The sequence below is a fragment of the Papio anubis genome, chromosome 13, assembly GCF_008728515.1.
Source record: "Papio anubis isolate 15944 chromosome 13, Panubis1.0, whole genome shotgun sequence".
Lineage (NCBI taxonomy): Eukaryota > Metazoa > Chordata > Mammalia > Primates > Cercopithecidae > Papio > Papio anubis.
The window spans coordinates 94,588,051-94,607,902 of record NC_044988.1 but is presented as its reverse complement, the minus strand read 5'-3'; the positions used below and the strand labels follow the sequence as shown (position 1 = coordinate 94,607,902).

The window sequence follows — 19,852 nt, the reverse complement described above, 5'->3', positions numbered from 1 at the left end:
GAAAGAAACATTGTTAAACACAGTTGGAGAGAGGATAAACTGGAAAAATCTTTCTGGAGAGCAATTTGGTAGTGTGTATCAAAACCTTGAAAAGGTTCACAATATTTTACCTAGTCTTTTTATTTCTTGGCAGGAACCCTAAGAAAATAATTTGAAATACAGTCTATGACTTCTGAATGAAGATGTTCACTGCTTTGTTAATTATAATGGTAAAAACCTGAAAGGAACTACATGTTCATAAATGGAGGAATTACGGTATTATGGAGTATTTTATATATAATGGAGCATGACACAGCCATTAAAAATTATGTTGGCCAGGTGCAATGGCTCATGTCTGTAATCCCAACACTTTGGGAGGCTGAGGCAGGCAAATTGCTTGAGCCCAGGAGTTTGAGACCAGCATGGGCAACATGGCAAAACCCTGTCTCTACAAAAACTACAAACAAATTAGCTAGACATGGTGTCAAGCACCTGTAGTCCCAGCTACCTGGGAGGCTGAGCTAGGAGGATCACCTGAGCCTGGGTGGTCAAGGCTGCAGTGAGCTGTGATCAAACCACTGCATCCCAGCCTAGGCAAAAGAGTGAGACCCTGCCTTGGAAAAAAAAAAAAAAAAGTTAACAACAACAAAAAAACCCAAAACAAAACAAACAAATGATATGATATTAACAAAGCACTGTTATTAATAACAAATCCATTATTTTTGCTAAAGCCAAAAAAAATCACCTAAATATACTAAATATACTAAATATAGTATGATCTCAGGCTTGTGAAAACAGAGAAAAGACAGGAAGAAGACAGAAAGTTGGGTCGGGCACATTGGCTCACACCTGTAATTCCAGCACTTTGGGAGGCCAAGGTGGACAAATCACCTGAGATCAAGAATTCGAGACCAGCCTGGCTAACATGGAGACACCCCATCCCTGCTAAAAATACAAAATTAGCCAGGCATAGTGGCGCATGCCTGTAATCCCAGCTACTTGGGAGGCTGAGGCAGGAGAATCTCCTGAACCCAGGAGGCGGAGGTTGCAGTGAGCCGAGATTGCACCATTGCACTCCAGCCTGGGCAAACAAGAGTGAAACGCCGTCTCAAAAAAAAAAAAAAAAAAAAAAAAAGACAGAAAGTTGTTAATAGCCTTAATATAATGTGGATGACTTTTCCCACTTACTTGTATTTTTCAAGTATTTTACAATGAACATAAATAATATTTGTAAAGAGAAAAACAAAAACAAAAGGCAAAAAGACAAGTCCACTTCCCCACAGGTGGTTTAGCCACCTCGTGTCAGTTGTGATGTTCCCAAACTGCTTCCTCTATGATAAAACTGCCAGTGATGGAAACAGGAAGGTATGAAAAACAAAAACAAACAAACAAACAAAACGAACAAACAAAATGTCTTCTCAGTGAGAAGTGAGTTAGGAACCTTGTACTTTTGGCTAAAAGAAACATACTAGGAGGATCCAGGTCAGTGTTTCTTAACTTTGGCACTACTGTCGTTTTAGACCAGATAATTCTTCCCTGTGGTGGCTGTCTTAGGCGTGACAGGATATATACACGGAATATCTGGCCTCTACCCCTAGAAGCCAGTAGCCCGCCCTACCCCTAGTTGTGATAACCCAAAATGTTTTCAGATATGGCCAAATGTCTCCCAGGGAGGACCTTTGGAGGACGTTACTGGAGGACCACTAATCTAGGTGACTTGGGTTCTAAGCCTGGCTCAGTCACTGACATTCTTGTGAATTTTAATTCTTTCCTATTTTTTTTGAGACAGAGTCTCACCCTGTTGCCCAGGCTGGAGTGCAGGCAGCACGTCCCGGCTCACTGCAATCTCCGCCTCCCGGGTTCAAGTAGTTCTCCTCAGCCTTCCTGGAAGTAGCTGGGTTCACCAGATACCCACCACCATGCCCATGTTTGTTTTTTTTTTTTTTTTGGTGAGATACTTTCCGGCGCTGGGCACAAGGTCACGTGGCGGATCTCGCTCCTGCGAAACTCCATGCCTCCGGTTCATCATTCTTCTCACTCATTTTCCAAGTAGACACCTGAAGGTTCTGACGCCACATGCCAGCTGGTTTTCTTTTTATTAAGAGGCGGGGTTTTCCGGCCAATGGGATAGGTCATAGTCGCCAGCTACCGTGATCGCCCGTCTCGGCCTCCCGAGATCACTGGGATTACGAGCAACCACTGCCCGACCGGTATTTTAGTAGAGATGGGGTTTCCTGCACATAATGGCCAGGCCGATCTCGGCTCTGACCTCCGGCGATCTGCGCTGTTTCCAGTGCGGTTACCGAAGGCGTGAGCTACCATACCGAACTCGCTGACTTAGCGGAAGTCACTTTCCGATGACTTTCGGTTAACCCGTTGCGGCGCCGCTGAAGTCCCTTCGGCTTTTGACGTTAACAGATTAAAAATTGTACGTGTTACCAACAATTGTTTTTATTCTGTTGTTTTCAGATTATGCTAAAAGTTAAAATTCCTATTTTCTATGATGTCAGCAAAGTTAAATGGTAATCAGTATAATCCAGATGTACTGGAATTATAATTGGATATATATACACACACACACACACACACATACACATGAACATTTATATGTACATAAATAAAATAAGCTTTGGCTACTTACCAGGATTCAGGACTTGTAGACAATTTCGATTTCCTGATTGGTTGGCACCTCCAAATACCCAGATATGGTCAGATGTGCAGGAGGGAATGAAGCTAGCATGTTCATAGCGGGGCAAGAGGCCCTTGCAGGTAACTAAGTCCCACTGGTGTTTTCCTGGAAAACATTTCACCCAGTTCCTAGATTGGGGCTGCCAACTGTTATACTGGTTGGCACACTTGGGGAGGGTTGTGAGAAGAGGGCCATAAACATAAATGAAAGCCACTGAATCACTTAAAGGGCATGTTGTCAACCTCCAGAAAGTTCTATAATAGATACTTAGGGGGCTGTCTGCCTAGTCCATAGACCCTGTTCTATGGAAACTGTCCCCACTTTGTCAACCACAAGGGTAGATCCCAGATGATATGTTTGTACTACACTTTGACTTTGTAGCTTTAGCTGATTGGGTTGAAGGTAGCCAATGAAACCAGAATGAGCCAATCAGATCAAGTGCTTCCACTTTCTCATGATCCTGGGCTCTACTTCCTGTCCTTGAATTCTTTGAAACATGCCTGTATCGGCCAGGCGCAGTGGCTCACGCCTGTAATCCCAGCACTTTGGGAGGCCCAGGTGGATGGATCATGAGGTCAGGAGAAAAAGACCATCCTGGCCAACATGGTGAAACCTTGCCTCTACTAAAATACAAAAAAATTAGCCGAGCGTAGTGGCATGTGCCTGTAGTCCCAGCTACTTGGGAGGCTGAGGCAGGGGAATTGCTTGAACCCAGGGTTATTTTACTTGGTTAACCAAGCAGAGGTTGCAGCAAGCTGAGATTGTGCCACTGTACTCCAGTCTGGGAAGATAGCAAGACTCCAACTCAAAAAAAAAAAAAAAAAGAAAGAAAGAAAGAAACACGCCTGTATCTGACTAAATAAATTCCTTCTTTTTCCTCTGGTTTAAGTGGGATTCTGTTACTTGTAAATAAATGATGGCTGGCTAAAACAAGTTCACAGAATAATAATACCTAACCTTGGCCAGGAGCCGTGGCTCATGCCTGTAATCCCAGCACTTTGGGAGACCGAGGCAGGCGGATCACGAGGTCACGAGATCAAGACCATCCTGGCTGACACGGTGAAATCCTGTCTCTACTAAAAATTAGCCGGGCACGGTGGCGGGCGCCTGTAGTCCCAGCTACTCAGGAGGCTGAGGCAGGAGAATGGCGTGAACCTGGGAGGTGGAGCTTGCAGTGAGCCGAGATCTCACTGCACTCCAGCCTGGGTGACAGAGCGAGACTCTGTCTCAAAAAACAAACAAACAAACAAACGAAAAAAGCCTAACCTTTATTATTAATAGTAGTTATTTCACTGGGTTAAGCAATTATACAAGACCTTTACAGGCATTATCTTGTTAGATCTGAAGCAAGTTATTATCCCTACTTTATAGGGCACTGAGGTCCAGATGGTTGAGATGGTGTAGCCAGGGTCACCAAGCTATTAATAGGTTGCAATAAAGACGTAACTGAACTAATTTAATGTAACTGAGGGCTAGAAGTGATTTAATTTACCTTTGAATTTTTTTTTTTTGAGATGGAGTCTTGCTCTGGAGCAAGGAGTGCACTGGCGCAATGTCAGCTCACTGCAACCTCCGCCTCCCAGGCTCAAGTGATTCTCCTGCCTCAGCCTCCCGAGTAACTGGGATTACAGGCGTGCGCCACCATGCCTGGCTAATTTTTGTATTTTTAGTAGAGATGGGGGTTTCACCATGTTGGCCAGGCTGACCTTGAACTCCTGACCTCAAGTGATCCACCCGCCTCGGCCTCCTAAAGTGCTGGGGGATTACACTTCGTCCAGCCTACCTTTGATTTTTTTAGTGAAGGGAGTAGAAATTCAAATGCCTAGGCAGGAGTAACAAAGACTGTGGCAAACTGGAGAATAAGAGCCCTCTTGATAGGTGGCAGCTCAGTTCCAAATAATTGTTGCCATGTAGACAAGCAGGCCTAATGACGTTAGATTTTCCAACATTATCAAGAGAAGCCAAACCATTTAAATGTCTATATAGATTTCTGCATGATTGGTTGGTAAACAATTTAAGATTAGGCTGGGTGTGGTGGCTTATGCATGTAATCCTAGCACTTAGGGAGGCTGAGGTGGGTGGATCACTTGAGGTCAGGAGTTCAAGACCAGACTGGCCAACATGGTGAAACCCCATCTCTACTAAAAATACAAAAATCAGCGGGGCATGGTGGCGCGCACCTGTAGTCCCAGCTACTTGGGAGTATGAGGCAGGAGAATCACTTTTTTTTTTTTTTGAGACGGAGTATCGCTCTGTCACCCAGGCTGGAGTGCAGTGGCTCGATCTCAGCTCACTGCAACCTCCGCCTCCCGGGTTCATGCCATTCTCCTGTCTCAGCCTCCCGAGTAGCTGGGAATACAGATGCCCGCCACCAAGCCTGGCTAATTTTTTTTGTATTTTTAGTAGAGATGGGGTTTTACCGTGTTAGCCAGCATGGTCTCAATCTCCTGACCTCATGATCTGCCCACCTCGGCCTCCAAAGTGCTGGGATTACAGGCGTGAGCCACGGTGCCTGGCCCAGGAGAATCACTTTAACCCAGGAAGTGGAGGTTGCAGTGAGCCAAGATCATGCCACTGCACTCCAGCCTGGATGACAGTTTGAGACTCCATTTCAAAACAAAAAACAAAAAAAAAACCTTAAGATTAAAACAATATGGAAATGTTACGTGGACCTAACAAAATACGTAAGTGGGTCACCATTGTTCAACTTCTGCCCTTGTGTAGAGCAAAGAATAATGGTTTCTTTATTTTATTTTATTTTATTTTATGTTTTTGAGACAGAGTCTTGCTCTGACACCAGACTGTAGTGCAGTGGCGTAATCTTGGCTCACTGCAACCTCTGCCTCCCAGATGCAAGCGATTCTCCTGCCTCAGCTAGGACTACGGGCACATGCCATCACGCCCAGCTAATTTTTTTTGTATTTTTAGTAGAGACAAGGTTTCACCATGTTGGCCAGGATGGTCTCCATCTCCTCACCTCATGATCTGCCTGCCTCAGCCTCCCAAAGTGCTGGGATTACAGGCATGAGCCACTGCGCCCAGCTAATAATCGTTTCTTATTAGCAGGTTCACTCATTCATTCATTCATTCATTCATTCAAATACTTACAGAGCACCCACTCTGTTCTAAGCCCTGTGGTAGTGTCTGGGATACAATGATGAGGAAAACATGCTACCTGTTTCTAAGGAGCATATGTTCATGTGGGGCAGATGGACAGGAAACAATCACATGTGATAGGGCTGTGAAGGCAGATAGGATAGAAGAGCACATGAGACTATGGACATATGGAGTCATGTAGTGCCTGAACGAGTCCAGAGGTAACGGGAAAGGTTCCTGGCAGAAGAGACATGTAATCTGAAATCTGAAAGATATAGAGTAGCCAGATGATAAGAAAAGGGAAAAACATTCCTAGCAGAGGGATCTGTGTGTGCAAAGGCATGGAGGCCAGAGAGCTCAAGCCGTGTTCAAGGAACTGAAGGACATCCAGTGCAGCAAATGTGGGTTGGAGAGAGCCAAGAAATGAGGTTGGGGCCGGGCGCAGTGGCTTACGCCTGTAATCCCAGCACTTTGGGAGGCCGACGCAGGCAGATTACTTGAGGTCAGAAGTTCGAGACCAGCCTGGCCAACATGGTGAAACCCCATCTCTACTAAAAATACAAAAATCAGCCAGGCTGGTGGCACGCACCTGTAATCGCAGCTTAGTGGGAGGCTAAGGCAGGAGAATTGCTTGAACCCGCGAGGCAGAGGTTGCTGTGAGCCAAGATTACGCCTCTGCACTCCAGTCTGGGTGACAGAGTGACACGCTGCCGCAAAAAAAAAAAAAAAAAGGCCAGTGCGGTGGCTCACGCCCATAATACCAGCACTTTGTGAGGCTGAGGTGGGAGGATCACAAGGTCAGGATTTGAGGACCAGCCTGATTAACATGGTGAAACCCCGTCTCTACTAAAAATACAAAAATTAGCCGGGTGTGGTGGCACGCACCTGTAATCCCAGCTATTCAGGAGGCTGAGGCAGGAAAATTGCTTGAAACCAGGGGGCAGAGATTGCAGTGAGCCAAGTTTACGGTACCACTGCACTCCAGCCTGGGCCACAGAGCAAGACTAGATCTAAAAAAAAAAAAAAAAAAAAAAGGTGAGGTTGAGAAAGGTCTGAAATACAGAGTGACCTGGTCAGATTTGTATTTTAGATGATATTCGCTGGCTAGGTACAGAAAATATACTGTATAGTGGGTAAACTTGGAAGCAGGGAGACGGGTGAGGAGGCTATTGTAAGTCTAGTTGAGAGACAACAGTGGCTTGGACTACAGTAGCAGTAGTGGAAAATGGACAGACATGGATAAAGATGAGAGATATGTGGGTTGGAGAGAGCCAATAAATGAGGTTGGGGCCAGGCGCGGTGGCTCATGCCTGTAATCCCAGCATTTTGGGAGGCCGAGGAGGGCGAATCACGAGGTCTGGAGTTCGAGACCAGCTTGGCCAACATGGTGAAACCCAGTCCCTACTAAAAATACAAAAGATTAGCTGGGAGTAGTGGTAGGCGCCTGTAATCCCAGCTACCCAGGAGGCTGAGGCAGGAGAATTGCTTGAACCCGGAGGCTCAAGGTTGCAGTGAGCTGAGATCAGCGCCCACTGTGGCTCCAGCCTTGGTGACCAGGGAGTGAGACTCAGGTCTCAAAAAAAAAAAAAAAAAAAATTAGCTGGGCATGGTGGGCGTGCCTGTAATCCCAGCTCAGGAGGCTAAGGGCAGGAGAATTGCTTGAACCTGGGAGGTGGAGGTGCAGTGGCCCGAAGGTCGTGCCACTGCACTCAGCCTGGGCAATCATGAAACTCCATCTCAAAAAAAACAAGATGGCCGGTGGCCGTTGGCTCAAGCCTGTAATCCCAGCACTTTGGGAGGCCGAGGCAGATTGGATCGAGTCAGGAGATCGCCATCCTGGCTAACCGGTGAAACCCTGTCTCTACTAAAAATACAAAAAACTAGCCGAGGCGGTGGCCTGTAGTCCCAGCTACTGGGAGGCTGAGGCAGAAGAATGGCATAAGCCGGGGAGGCAGAGCTTGCAGTGAGCTGAGATCGGCCCACTGCACTCCAGCCTGGGCGACAGAGGCGAGACTCCGTCTCAAAAAAAAAACAAAGATAAGAGATAAGTAGGGCTTGGTGATATATTGGATATGTGGATAGAATGAGTGGTGGTAGTCATCGATGTATCCTATGGAAATATTTGATGAATAAATGGCTGGACAACCAAGGCTCCATAAGGGTTCTCTCCTCCTAAACAAGGAGGTATTGGTCAGATGACTGTGTGCCAGGAGCCTGCTAAGAAACCTTAGGGATCTGTCAGTGATGTTCATTTTTCTTCTTTCTTTTTTTTTTTTTTGAGACTGAGTCTGGCTCAAACAAGCACCCAGGCTTTGGAGAATGGCTGCTTGCGATCTTGGCCGATTGGCAGCTTCTGTCTCATGGTTGGTATTCTCTGTCTCAGCCTCCTGAGTAGCTGGGACTACAGGTGCCCACCACCACACCCGGCTAATTTTTTTTTGTATTTTTAGTAGAGACGGGGTTTCATCATATTGGTCAGGCTGGTCTCAAACTCTAACCTCAGGCGATCCGCCCGCCTTGGCCTCCCATAGTGCTGGAACTAGAGGCGTGAGCCACTGGACCTAGCCCTGGCCATTTTTTCTTATAGGAAAACCCTGCTGGTGTTTTTAGGAATGCCCTGCTAATGGCTAGCAGCACACAGCCCTGTTCTCTGGCCAGAGGGCACGTACTCCGCAGCTCTGGTCTTACCCAGATCCATGGCGTGCACATCTGAGAAGCTCCTGTTTGGATTTGCTCCGCCAACGATGAAGACCTTCCCTCTCTTGGCATTACCAACTGGGGGTAAATACGAACAGCTGTGGCCAACTCGAGCACAGGGGCTGTTACCAGGGAGAGTCAAGGTGTACCTGCCAAAGGAAGGATGTATTCAGGAGGCCTGAGCATAGAATAAACGCAGTAGTGTGTTCTTTCCATTCCTCATGAAATATTCACCAGAATGAAGGGTCTTTTTTTTTTTTTCTTTTTGAGACGGAGTCTTGCTCTGTCGCCCAGGCTGGAGTGCAGTGGCCGGATCTCAGCTCACTGCAAGCTCCGCGTCCCGGGTTTACGCCATTCTCCTGCCTCAGCCTCCCGAGCAGCTGGGACTACAGGCGCCCGCCACCTCGCCCGGCTAGTTTTTTGTATTTTTTAGTGGAGACGGGGTTTCACCATGTTAGCCAGGATGGTCTCGATCTCCTGACCTTGTGATCCGCCCGTCTCGGCCTCCCAAAGTGCTGGGATTACAGGCTTGAGCCGCCGCGCCCGGCCCCAGAATGAAGGGTCTTACGCAGACACTTCAAATTGTACCCAACAAAGCAGCACTTCTCCAATTAATAATAGTACCTCCCCTTTGCACATAGTCTTTGACTTTTCCATTTTGTCACTGTCTTCATCTCACAGTAATCTGGTAGGAATGCACTGGGCTATATTTTTCCCCATTTGGTAGATAGGGAAACTGATCTCCAGAAATGTTCAGTGATGTGTCTTGGCACAGGATGGTGGCTGTGAACATGGTGTGTGAATTCAGACAGATCTGGTTCAAATTCCAGCTCAGGTACTTCCTCGATGTGTGACCTTTTGGAAGTCACTTAACCTTTCTGAACTTTAGTTTACTCATTTGTGAAATGAGGACAGCAATAGTTCTTACGGCAAAAGATCATTATGAAGACGAAGACAAGACGTCAAAACAGGGCAGTGAAGGACTCAATAAATGGTGGCGAGAGCTTTATGTGCCACCACATGGGAACCAACAGCCCCGGGGCTCTTGCCACAAGCCAATGATTCCTCCCCATCAAAAAAATGATCCAGAATTTACTGATTTCAGAGCTTTTCCAGATTACTCATAAAGCTGAATCTGATGGAAGCCAAAGCTAGCACTCTGAAAAATCACATAGAGGATTTGGTCATTCCATTCTCTCTCTCTCTCTTTTTTCTTTTTTTTTGAGATGGAGTCTCACTCTGTTGCCCAGGCTAGAGTGCAGTAGTGCAATCTTGGCTCACCATAACCTCCGCTTCCTGGCTTCAAGCGATTCTCCTGTCTCAGCCTCCTGAGCAGCTGGGACTACAGGTACACACCACCATGCCTGGCTAATTTTTGTATTTTTAGTAGAGACGGGGTTTCACTATGTTGGCCAGGCTGGTCTCGAACTCCTGATCTTGTGATCCACCTGCCTCAGCCTCCCAAAGTGCTGAGATTACAGGCGTGAGCCACCGTGCCCAGCCAGAGTCTCTCTATATTTTTTTAAGTAGAGACAGGGGTCTCGCTATGTTGGCCAGGTTGGTCTTGAACTCCCAGCCTCACGCAATCCTTCTGCCCTGGTCTCCCTAAGTCCTAAGATTATAGGGATGTGCCCACTGCACTCGGCCCATTCCACTCTCCACAGTGACTCTGAATGCTGACTGAGAAAACACACTTCAAGCTTCCTGATTGGAAAACAAATTTCTGTAGCTGTTTTTCAGGCCCTGTCTTATTTGACCTCTCTGGTGTTTGGGACTCCCTTCTTCTTGTGCCTTTCTCCCAGCCTGGCTTTCCCACATCCCTTCCTTTGGTTCTGCACTCACCTTTCTGGCTGTCCTTTCTGCTTCTTTCTCCTACTCCTTCCCTACCAGCCACCTCCTGACTCTCAGTCAACCTTGAGTTCTGTTTTCCTCAGTTTACATTTGCTTACCTGATTAATGTTATCTGTAGTGATAACTTCAATTACCACTCATCTATATATTCATCAGTGGTGGCCAAATCTGTTTCCCATTCAGATCTCTATTCTGATGTCACTTAATCTACACAAAACCCCTTTGAGGGCCGGGCGCAGTGGCTCACACCTGTAATCCCAGCACATTGGGAGGCCGAGGCAGGCGGATCATGAGGTCAAGAGATCGAGACCATCCTGGCCAACATGATGAAACCCCGTCTCTACTAAAAATACAAAAATTACCTGGGTGTGGTGGTGTGCGCCTGCAGTCCTGGCTACTCGGGAGGCTGAGGCAGGATCGCTTGAACCAGGGAGGTGGAAGTTGCAGTGAGCCGAGATTGTGCCACTGCACTCCAACCTGGCGATAGAGCGAGACTCTGTCTCAAAAACAAAAACACAAACACTCTTTGAAGATAACAGCTGTTACCATCATCTGAGTTTTACAACGGAGGAACTGAGGCTTAGGAAGGTTGAGTAATTTATCCCAAAAGCACACAGCCATCCAGAGATGGTGGATATTACAAAAAAAAGTCCCTGCCTTGATAGCCCTTACAGACTAGGTGGGAAAAGAAACATTAAACAGTTTCACAACTATCTGTTTCACTTCAATTGTGGTAGAAAGGAGTACAGAATATATAGCATGAGGACATGCATGTCTTAGGAGGGTCTCACCCTGTAAGGAGCCAGGGAGATAGGGTGATCAGAGAAGGCTTCCTGAAGAAGCACCATTTGGATAGAGATCTGAAGTATGAGTAGAAATTAGCTGGGCAGGCCAGGTGTGGTGGCTCACACCTGTAATCCCAGCACTTTGGGAGGCTGGAGTGGGAAGATCACCTGAGCCCAGGAGTTTGAGACCAGCCTGGGCAACATAGAGAGACTGTCTCTATTTAAAAAAAAAAAAAGAAAAAAATTAGCTGGGCATGGTAGTACATACCCATAGTCCCAGTTACTTGGGAGATGGAGATGGGAGGGTTACTTGAGGCCAGGAGATCGAGGCTATGATGAGCCACAATTGTACCACTGCATTCCAGCCTGGGTGGCTAGCCACAGAGGAAGACCTTGTCTCAAAAATAAAATAAAATAAGCTGGGCAAAGAGAGGGACGAAAGGTAGAGGGAAAGAGCAGTCCAGGCGGAGAGACCAGCATGAGTAGCTCCTGAGTGGAACAGTGCAGGGCAGAGTAAAGAAGAGAAAGAGAACAAAGGAACAAGTCATGGGATTTGAGGTTGAAAAAACAGGCAGAAACATTCTGTAGGGACCATTGGGCCAGTTTAAGAAATCTAATTTTTTGTTTGTTTGTTTGTTTTTGAGACGGAGTCTCCCTCCCTCTGTTGCCCAGGCTGGAGTGCAGTGGCACCATCTCAGCTCACTGTCGTCTCCACCTCCCAGGTTCAAGCGATTCTCCCGCCTCAGCCTCCTGAGTGGCCGGGATTACAGGCATGCACCACCACGCCCGGCTAATTTTTCTATTTTTAGTAGAGATGGGGTTTTGCCATGTTGGCCGGACTGGTCTCAAACTCCTGGCTTCAAGTGATCCACCCACCTCAGCCTCCCAAAGTGCTAGGATTATAGGCATGAGCCATTGTGCCTGGCCAGGAGTCTGATTTTTTTTGTTTTTTTTTTTTTGAGACGTATTCTTGCTCTGTGGCCCATGCTGGAGTACAATGGCATGATCTCAGCTCACTGCAACCTCCACCTCCCGGTTCAAGCAATTCTCCTGTCAGCTTCCTAGTAGCTGGGACTACGATCCGCGATACCACCAGCAGCTGGCTAATTTTTGAGGCAGTCTGTCATCGCCGGGCTGGAGTGCAGTGGCGGATCTCAGCTCCTGCAAGCTCGCCTCGGGTCCACGCCATTCTCGGCCTCAGCCTCCCGAGTAGCTGGAGCTACAGGCGCCCATACTCGCCCGGCCAGTTTTTGTATTTCTTTTTTTTTTTTTTTTTTTTGGACTGAGTCTGGCTCTGTAAAGCCCAGGCTGGAGTGCAGTGGCTGGATCTCAGCTCACTGCAAGCTCCGCCTCCGGGTTCACGCCATTCTCTGCCTCCAGCCTCCGGAGTAGCTGGGACCACAGAAGCCCGCCACCTGCGCCAGCTAAGTTTTGTATTTCTTAACATGGGAATTGAGGTTTCATGTTAGCCAGGATGTTGTCTCGATCTCCTGACCTCGTGATCCATGATGCCGACCTCAAAGTGCTGGGATTGCAGGCTTGAGCCACGGCCCGGCCAGGCTGGCTAGTTACATGTTGTAGTTGAGATGGGGTATGCATGCATATTGGTCAGGCTGGTCTCGAACTCCTGACCTCAGGAGAGCCACCGCCTTGGCCTCCCAGCGTGCTGGGATTACAGGCATGAGCCACTGTGCCCAGCCAGAATCTGATTGCATCTCAACACCAATAGAGGTACCAAAGGGTTTTAAACTAGAAATGCGTGATTGGCTATATTCTGGGTACATAGCAAGACAGATGCATGGAAGCCAGACTAGATCTCTCCTTCAGGTCCTGTTGAAGAACTGCCACCTCTCTGCAGCCTTCTATTGGGCCCTACCTTAGGCAGGAATCACATTTGTCACCATCACCATGCTTAGTCTGTAGTCCCCAGTACACAGAGACTATTTACAGTCTACCTCCCCACACAGCACCACACCCACACAGCAGCTGCCCCATCAGGCCAGTAATTGTTGAATAAAGGTTGGTTAGACAAACAGCAAGAAACAGTGAAGAAGCCAGTTTAATCCAAAATCTAATTTCCTAAAATCTTAGAAATGAGTCAGAGCTGGGAGAAGACACAGCATTGGAGCTGGCGATGCAGATGGTCCAGTGCCTTACTCTTTCTGGTAAATGGATTTTTAATAAAATCAGCATCTGCTCTGTGATAATTACTGCCCCCTATCTTTCCTCCTGAAGACCTGCTCAGACAGTTTGGAGTCTAATTACCAGCAACTGCCAGGCCCAGTTTAGATCTCTACCCTTTGTTGATGATCAAATATGTTAGTAAACTACTTATAAATGAAACAAAAACTCATGCTTTCTGTGTCTGGATCGCCGTTACAGACCATGTTGCTTTCCTGAGGCTTGTCTCCAGGTTCCAAGACTGGCAACTGCTTCATGGTGTCCTATGCATAAGAAAGAAAAGGCACTTTTTAGACATATGATGATCATCTTAATCGAATTCAACCTCCTTTTAAACCTTTCCTGTTAGATGTACTGTTTTTCTAGGGGCCTGACTAATTTGAATAAGCACCACCAACTTTTCATCTTTATTTTTTATTTATTTATTTGGGAGCGGACTTTTGCTCTTGTTGCCCAGGCTGGAGTGCAATGGCCGATCTTGTCATGGCAATCTCTGCCTCCCAAGTTCAAAGCGATTCTCCTCCTCAGCCTCCCGAGTAGCTGGGATACAGGCATATTACCACCATGCCCAGCTAATTTTGTATTTTTAGTAGAGTGGGTTTCACCATGTTGGTCAGGCTAGTCTTGAACTCCTGACCTCCGTTGGCCGCACTGTGCCTGGCTGATGTATTATTTTTATTCTTTTTTTTTTTGAGGCGGAGTCTGATCCTATCGCCAGGCTGGAGTGCAGTGGCGCAATCACCGACTCACTGCAAGCTCCGCCTCCCGGGTCCAGCCATTCTCCTGCCTCAGCCTCGAGTAGCTGGGACTACAGGCGCCCATGCAGCGCCCGGCTAATTTTCTATTTTTAGTAGAGGCGGGGTTTCACCATGGTCTCGATCTCCTGACATGATCCACCGCCTCGGCCTCCCAAAGTGCTGGGATTACAGGCGTAAGCCACCGCGCCCGGGCTTTATTTTTATTCTTATTATTTTTTTTTAGATGGAGTCTCGCTCTGTTGCACAGGTTGGAGTGTAGTGGTGCGATCTCTGCTTACTGCAACCTCCCTCTCCCTGGTTCAAATGATTCTCCTTTCTCAGCCTCCTGCATAGCTGAGATTACAGGTGCCCACCCACGCCTGGCTCATTTTTCTAGTTTTTCTAGTAGAGATGGGGTTTCACCATGTTGGCCAGGCTGGTCACTAACTCCTGACCTCAGGTGATCTGCCCGCCTCAGCCTCCCAAAGTGCTGCGATTACAGGTGTGAGCCACCGCACCTGGCGTTATTTTTTATTTTTTAATTTTTTTCTGATATGGAGTCTCACTCTGTCACCCAAGCTGGAGTGCAGTGGCACGATCGTGGCTCACTGTAGCCTCCGCCTCCTGGGTTCAAACAATTGTCTGGCCTTAGCCTCCCGAGTAGCTCATATTACAGGCACCAGCCAAAACGCCTGGCTAATTTCTGTATTTTTAGTAGATACGGGGTTTCATCATGTTGGCCAAGCTGGTCTCAAACTCCTGACCTCAAGTGATCCGCCCGTCGCGGCCTCCGAAAGTGCTGGGATTACAGGTGTGAGCCACTGTGCCAGGGCAGCAGCTTTATTTATCAATTTATTGAGATGGAGTCTCACTCTGTCACCCAGCCTGGAGTGCAGTGGCACGATCTCGGCTCACTGCAACGTCCGCCTCCCGGGTTCAAGCTATTCTCCTGCCTCAGCCTCCCGAATAAGCTAGGACTACAGGCAAGTGCCACCATGCCCAGCTAATTTTTTTTTTATTTTTCATAGAGACGGGGTTTCACTATGTTCGCCAGGCTGGTCTTGAACTTGGCCCGCCTCGGCTCCCAAAGTGCTGGGATTATAGGTGTGAGCCACTGAGCCTGGCCATTTATTTATTTTTTAACTAAAAATAGAAACGGGGTTGGGCACGGTGGCTCACGCCTGTAATCCCAGCACTTTGGGAGGCCAAGATGGGCGGATCACAAGGTCAGGTGATGGATACCATCCTGGCCAACATGGTGAAACCCCATCTTTACTAAAAATACAAAAAAAAAAAAAATCAGCTGGGCGTGGTGGCATGCGCCTGTAGTCCCAGCTACTTGCGAGGCTGAGGCATGAAAATTGCTTGAACCCAAGAGGCAGAGTGAGTGAGCCGAAATCACGCCACTGCACTCCAGCCTGGCAACAGAGCGAGACTCTGTCTCAAAAAAAAAAAAAAGAAAAGAAAAGAAAAGAAAAAAAAGAAATGGGGTTTCCCTATGTTGTCCAGGCTGGTCTCGAACTCCTAGCCTCCTAAAGAGCTGGGATTACAGGTATGAGCCACTGTTCCCCGCCCAAAGGACAAAATATTTAAAGAGGCTGAGAAATACTGAGCTCTAGGATAAATCTTGGCCTCAGCATAGCATAGAAAGTAAGGCCTTCTGCTGTCAAGCTTTTTTCCGTGAACTCACCTCCATAATCTCTTGCATTATTGGTTTTTTTGCAGTTCTTATAATATGGCAGGCCTTTTCATAATTTTGTAGCCTATTCTGCTTCCTCTATTTGTAATGTCGCTTCCCTTCTGGGAAATTGGCAAACTCCTAGTTAACCTTCAAAGCCCAGTTCAAAAGTCCCTTCCCTGGTGAAACCTTCCCTGATTTGCCCTTTTCTCTTTCACCCCCTTCCACGTTACTTCCTTCTTCTACCCACTGGGCTCTTAAGGTATTAAGCCACCACCACTGCAGGAATCATTTGTATTGTTTATCTATTTAAAGCTTCTAGACTAGATTCTAGATTAAACTCCACTAGACTAAGTTCCTAGAGGGCTGGGCCTGTCAGATCCATTTCGAGAACCTACCAATGGACCTGGCATAGAGTAGAAGTGGGGGAGTGGCTAGTGAATGAAGAAAGAAAATAGATTGAGAGATGAATGGATAAATCCCACCTGCGGCCTAGGCCGCTGACAACTGTCCCCAAAGTCCAGAGCTCAGTTAGGTTGGCTTCACGTGGGCGGGACCTCCCGCAGCCGCCGCCGCTACCTGCCCGGTAAATCTCATCCCCACGTGGCAGTTCTAGGGGATAGGAGACGGGGTCGGGAGAGAACAGGCTGGTTCGGTCAAAGTGGCCAGGACGGAGCCAGGGAAGGCCTTCTCAGTTCTTTCCACCCGGCTTGGGCCCACTCCCCTAAAGGATTCGGACCCCCTGCCCGAGACTGTAACAGACCCGGTATCCGGGGACCCTAGCCCCCAACCCTCCAGCCCGGGACCGCATTACCTGCGGCGATTTAGGCCAGTCGCGAGCCGTGACTCCGCCCCGGAGGGGCGGGGCTTAGGTCTGGGCCCTCCTCCCAGAACCCGGAAGAGCGTCCGGGCTAACCGCTCTATCCTGCCTGCTCCGTCCCGAGGGCCCGGCACTGCCTTCCTGGGCTGGCGGTGGAGGGACCCCCCCCAGACCCGGAGTGGACGCCGGGTTGTGCATTTCTGGGGAACCAAGCGGGCTGGGCCCTCCCTGGGTTCCTCCCTCCCAGAAGGGATAAATAAGCCGGGGCTACTTGGAAACGATTTGCGCAATGCCGGGTTCGGGCGTTCGTTTGGGGAATCCAAATTCCTGCGGCAGCTGATCTACTCTATAACCGGCTAACAGGGCCGGGCGCCACCTCACTCCAGCTTGGGCAACAGCGCGAAAACTCCGTCTCAAAAATAAATAAATAAATAAAAGGGGGCGGTATAACAGTTACATTTCCAGTTACGACGATTGTTAACAGTTTCAAAAGGGGAGAGTTGAGCACGCAATCTGCCTGCGCAGTCTTCGGGCCAGCTCAAGATTTGGTGCTTTGAACAGCTGATTTATTCCATAATTGCCATTTGTAATTATGGCAGGTGCTATGCTGAGCCAGACACCACCACCCTTGGCCTCCAGGAGCATACAGTCTTAAAGAGAGATCAACAAAAAGACAACTAGGGACAATTGCCAAGAGTGCAAGAAATAAAAAGTTCTGGGGAAGTTACTTTCCTCCCGGCCTCAGGGCTGTCTGCTTGTAACCATGGAGCTAATAAGATTTCTATCATAGGCTGGGCGCGGTGGCTCTCGCCTATAAGCCCAGCACTTTGGGAGGTGGAGGCGGGCAGATCACGAGGTCAGGAGTTCCAGACCAGCCTGGCCAACATGGTGAAACCCCGTCTCTACTAAAAATACAAAAATTAGCCAGGCGTGGTGGTGGGTGCCTGTAATCCATGCTACTGAGGAGGCTGAGGCAGGAGAATTGCTTGAATCCGGGAGTTGGAGGTTGCAGTGAGCTGATATAGTGTCACTGCACTCTAGCCCGGGTGACAGAGCAAGACTCCGTTTTGGAAAAAAAAAAAAGAAAAGAAAAAGATTTATATCGTAGTTGTGGTGGGGAATACATGACATAATGTAAATAAAAATGATCAGCACCCAGCAGCTGGCACAGAGTTCTCTTTCAAGGGAAAAGCTATTCCTGACTATAAATGAACAATGTCTCTAGATGTATTCATCTACATTATCTTTGATTTAGTTCATAACCATAGGTTCTCTGTATCTTTCCTGAAAATAGAGAGGTGGCTCGCTCTCTTATGTCTGTTTCAAAGAACTCCAGTCTCTGAAACTGTCGCTGTGTCCTAGGAAATAGAGAAAACAGCTCAGGTTAGAAACAGGAGCTCCTGGAGCGTAGAGCTATGATAGCTTAGTGGGAAGAGATCAAACATACTTGGGTTAAAATCCAAGCTCCAGGTCGGGTGTGGTGGCTCATGCCTGTAATCCCAGCACTTTGGGAGGCCGAGGAGGGCAGATCATGAGGTCAGGAGTTCAAGACCAGCCTGGCCAACACAGTGAAACCCCATCTCTACTGAAAATACAAAAATTAGCTAGGCATGATGGCTAGCACGCATCTATAATCCCAGCTACCTGGGAGGCTGAGGCAGGAGAATCGCTTGAATCAAGAGGCAGAGGTTGTGGTGAGCCGAGATCATGCCACTGTACTCTAGCCTGGGCAACAGAGCAAGACTGTCTAAAAAAAAATAATAATAATAATCAGGCATGTGTCTGTAATCCCAACTACTCAGGAGGCTGAGGCATGAGAATCACTTGAACCCAGGAGGTGGAGGTTGCAGTGAGCCAAGATCATGCCACTGTACTCCAGCCTGGGCAACAGAGCAAGACTCTGTCAAAAAAAAAAAAAAAAAATCCAGGGTCCAGCACTAACCATCTAACTCTGACATTTGGCAAGTCACCCACTCTGAACCCTAGTTCCTCATCTATAGAATGAGGATAGTACTACCTAGTGTGCAGACAGAACTGTTCAGAGGAAGTGCTAATACAGGTGAAAGGCCAAGTTGGTGAAAGGATTCTTTTAGCTACTTGAAACCATAACCAAAATTTATTGACAAAATGGAATTCAAGGTCTGCGGCTCTTTCAAACATATGGAGTCTTTGTGAGTTCCCACATTAGTGGAAAATTCCCCATTGACTGTCTGCCAAAGAGAAGTTTAGGGACATTCAGTCATTCCGCTCTCCTTCAGGAAAGAAAACCAAGACCAGGTTAGCTCTGCCATATGTCCATGTGCATCTCCATGTACATTTCTACTCACAGCTGCAGAATGCTCTGATGTCCCCGATGTTTTCTGGCTAGCTCTGTTTCAAGGTGCCATGCTGGAGTGACACATCAACAAGAAAGAGACAGGGTTTCTCCATGTTGGTCAGGCTGGTCTCAAACTCCCAACCTCAAGTGATTGGCCCATCTCGGCCTCCCAAAGTGCTGGGATTACAGGCGTGAGCTACCACGCCTGGCTCTTGCAGGGGCTCTTAAGCAACATGGAAATAAGGTTGATGGAAAATAAACATCAGTTTCTTTTTTTTTTTTTTTTTGACAGAGTCTCGCTCTGTCACCAGGCTGGAGTGCAGTGGCGCGATCTTGGCTCACTGCAACCTCCGACTCCCTGGTTCAAGCGATTCTCCTGCCTCAGTCTCCTGAGTAGCTGGGATTACAGGCACACTAATTTTCATATTTTTAGTATCAATGGGGTTTCACCATGTTGACCAGGATGGTCTTGATCTCCTGAGCTCGTGATCCGCCTGCCTTGGCCTCCCAAAGTGTTGGGATTACAGGCGTGAGCCACTGTGCCTGGCCATAAACATCAGTCTCTAAAAAAGAAAAATATCCAAACAACAACAGTATCTTCTTCCATTTGAATTTTTTTCTCCAAGAAACTCTGAGCAGATTATCTCTTTACTTCTTTTTCCTTTTTTCTTTTTTTTGAGACAGGGTCTTACTCTGTTGCTTAGGCTGGAGTGCAGTGGCACAACTTTGGCTCACCACAACCTCCGCCTCCTGGGCTCAAGCAATCCTCCCGCCTTAGCCTCCCAAGTAACTGGGACTACAGGCACATGCCATCATGCCTGGCTGATTTTTATATTTTTTGTAGAGATGGAATTTTGCCATGTTTCCCAGACTGGTCTCAAACTCCTGGGCCCAAGCAATCTGCCCACCTCAGCCTCCTAAAGTGCTGGGATTACAGGCATGAGTCACTGCACCTGTTCTGCCTTTTTTTCCTCCCCTCCCCTCCCCTTCCTCTCTTTCTTTCTTTCTTTTTGATGGAGTCT

General features: G+C 47.7%; 1 protein-coding gene across 1 annotated transcript in view; it reads right to left on the bottom strand.

Moving 5' to 3' along the window:
• The window catches only part of RABEPK (Rab9 effector protein with kelch motifs), a 26,215-nt gene extending 9,721 nt beyond the window's left edge, over positions 1 to 16,494 (bottom strand). The window contains 5 exon segments of the mRNA XM_031654512.1: positions 2,621 to 2,773; positions 8,453 to 8,610; positions 13,482 to 13,495; positions 13,497 to 13,541; positions 16,179 to 16,494. Coding sequence (XP_031510372.1) covers positions 2,621 to 2,773; positions 8,453 to 8,610; positions 13,482 to 13,495; positions 13,497 to 13,535 — 364 coding nt within the window. The 5' untranslated portion in view covers positions 13,536 to 13,541; positions 16,179 to 16,494.
• Between the last annotated feature and the right edge of the window lie 3,358 nt (positions 16,495 to 19,852).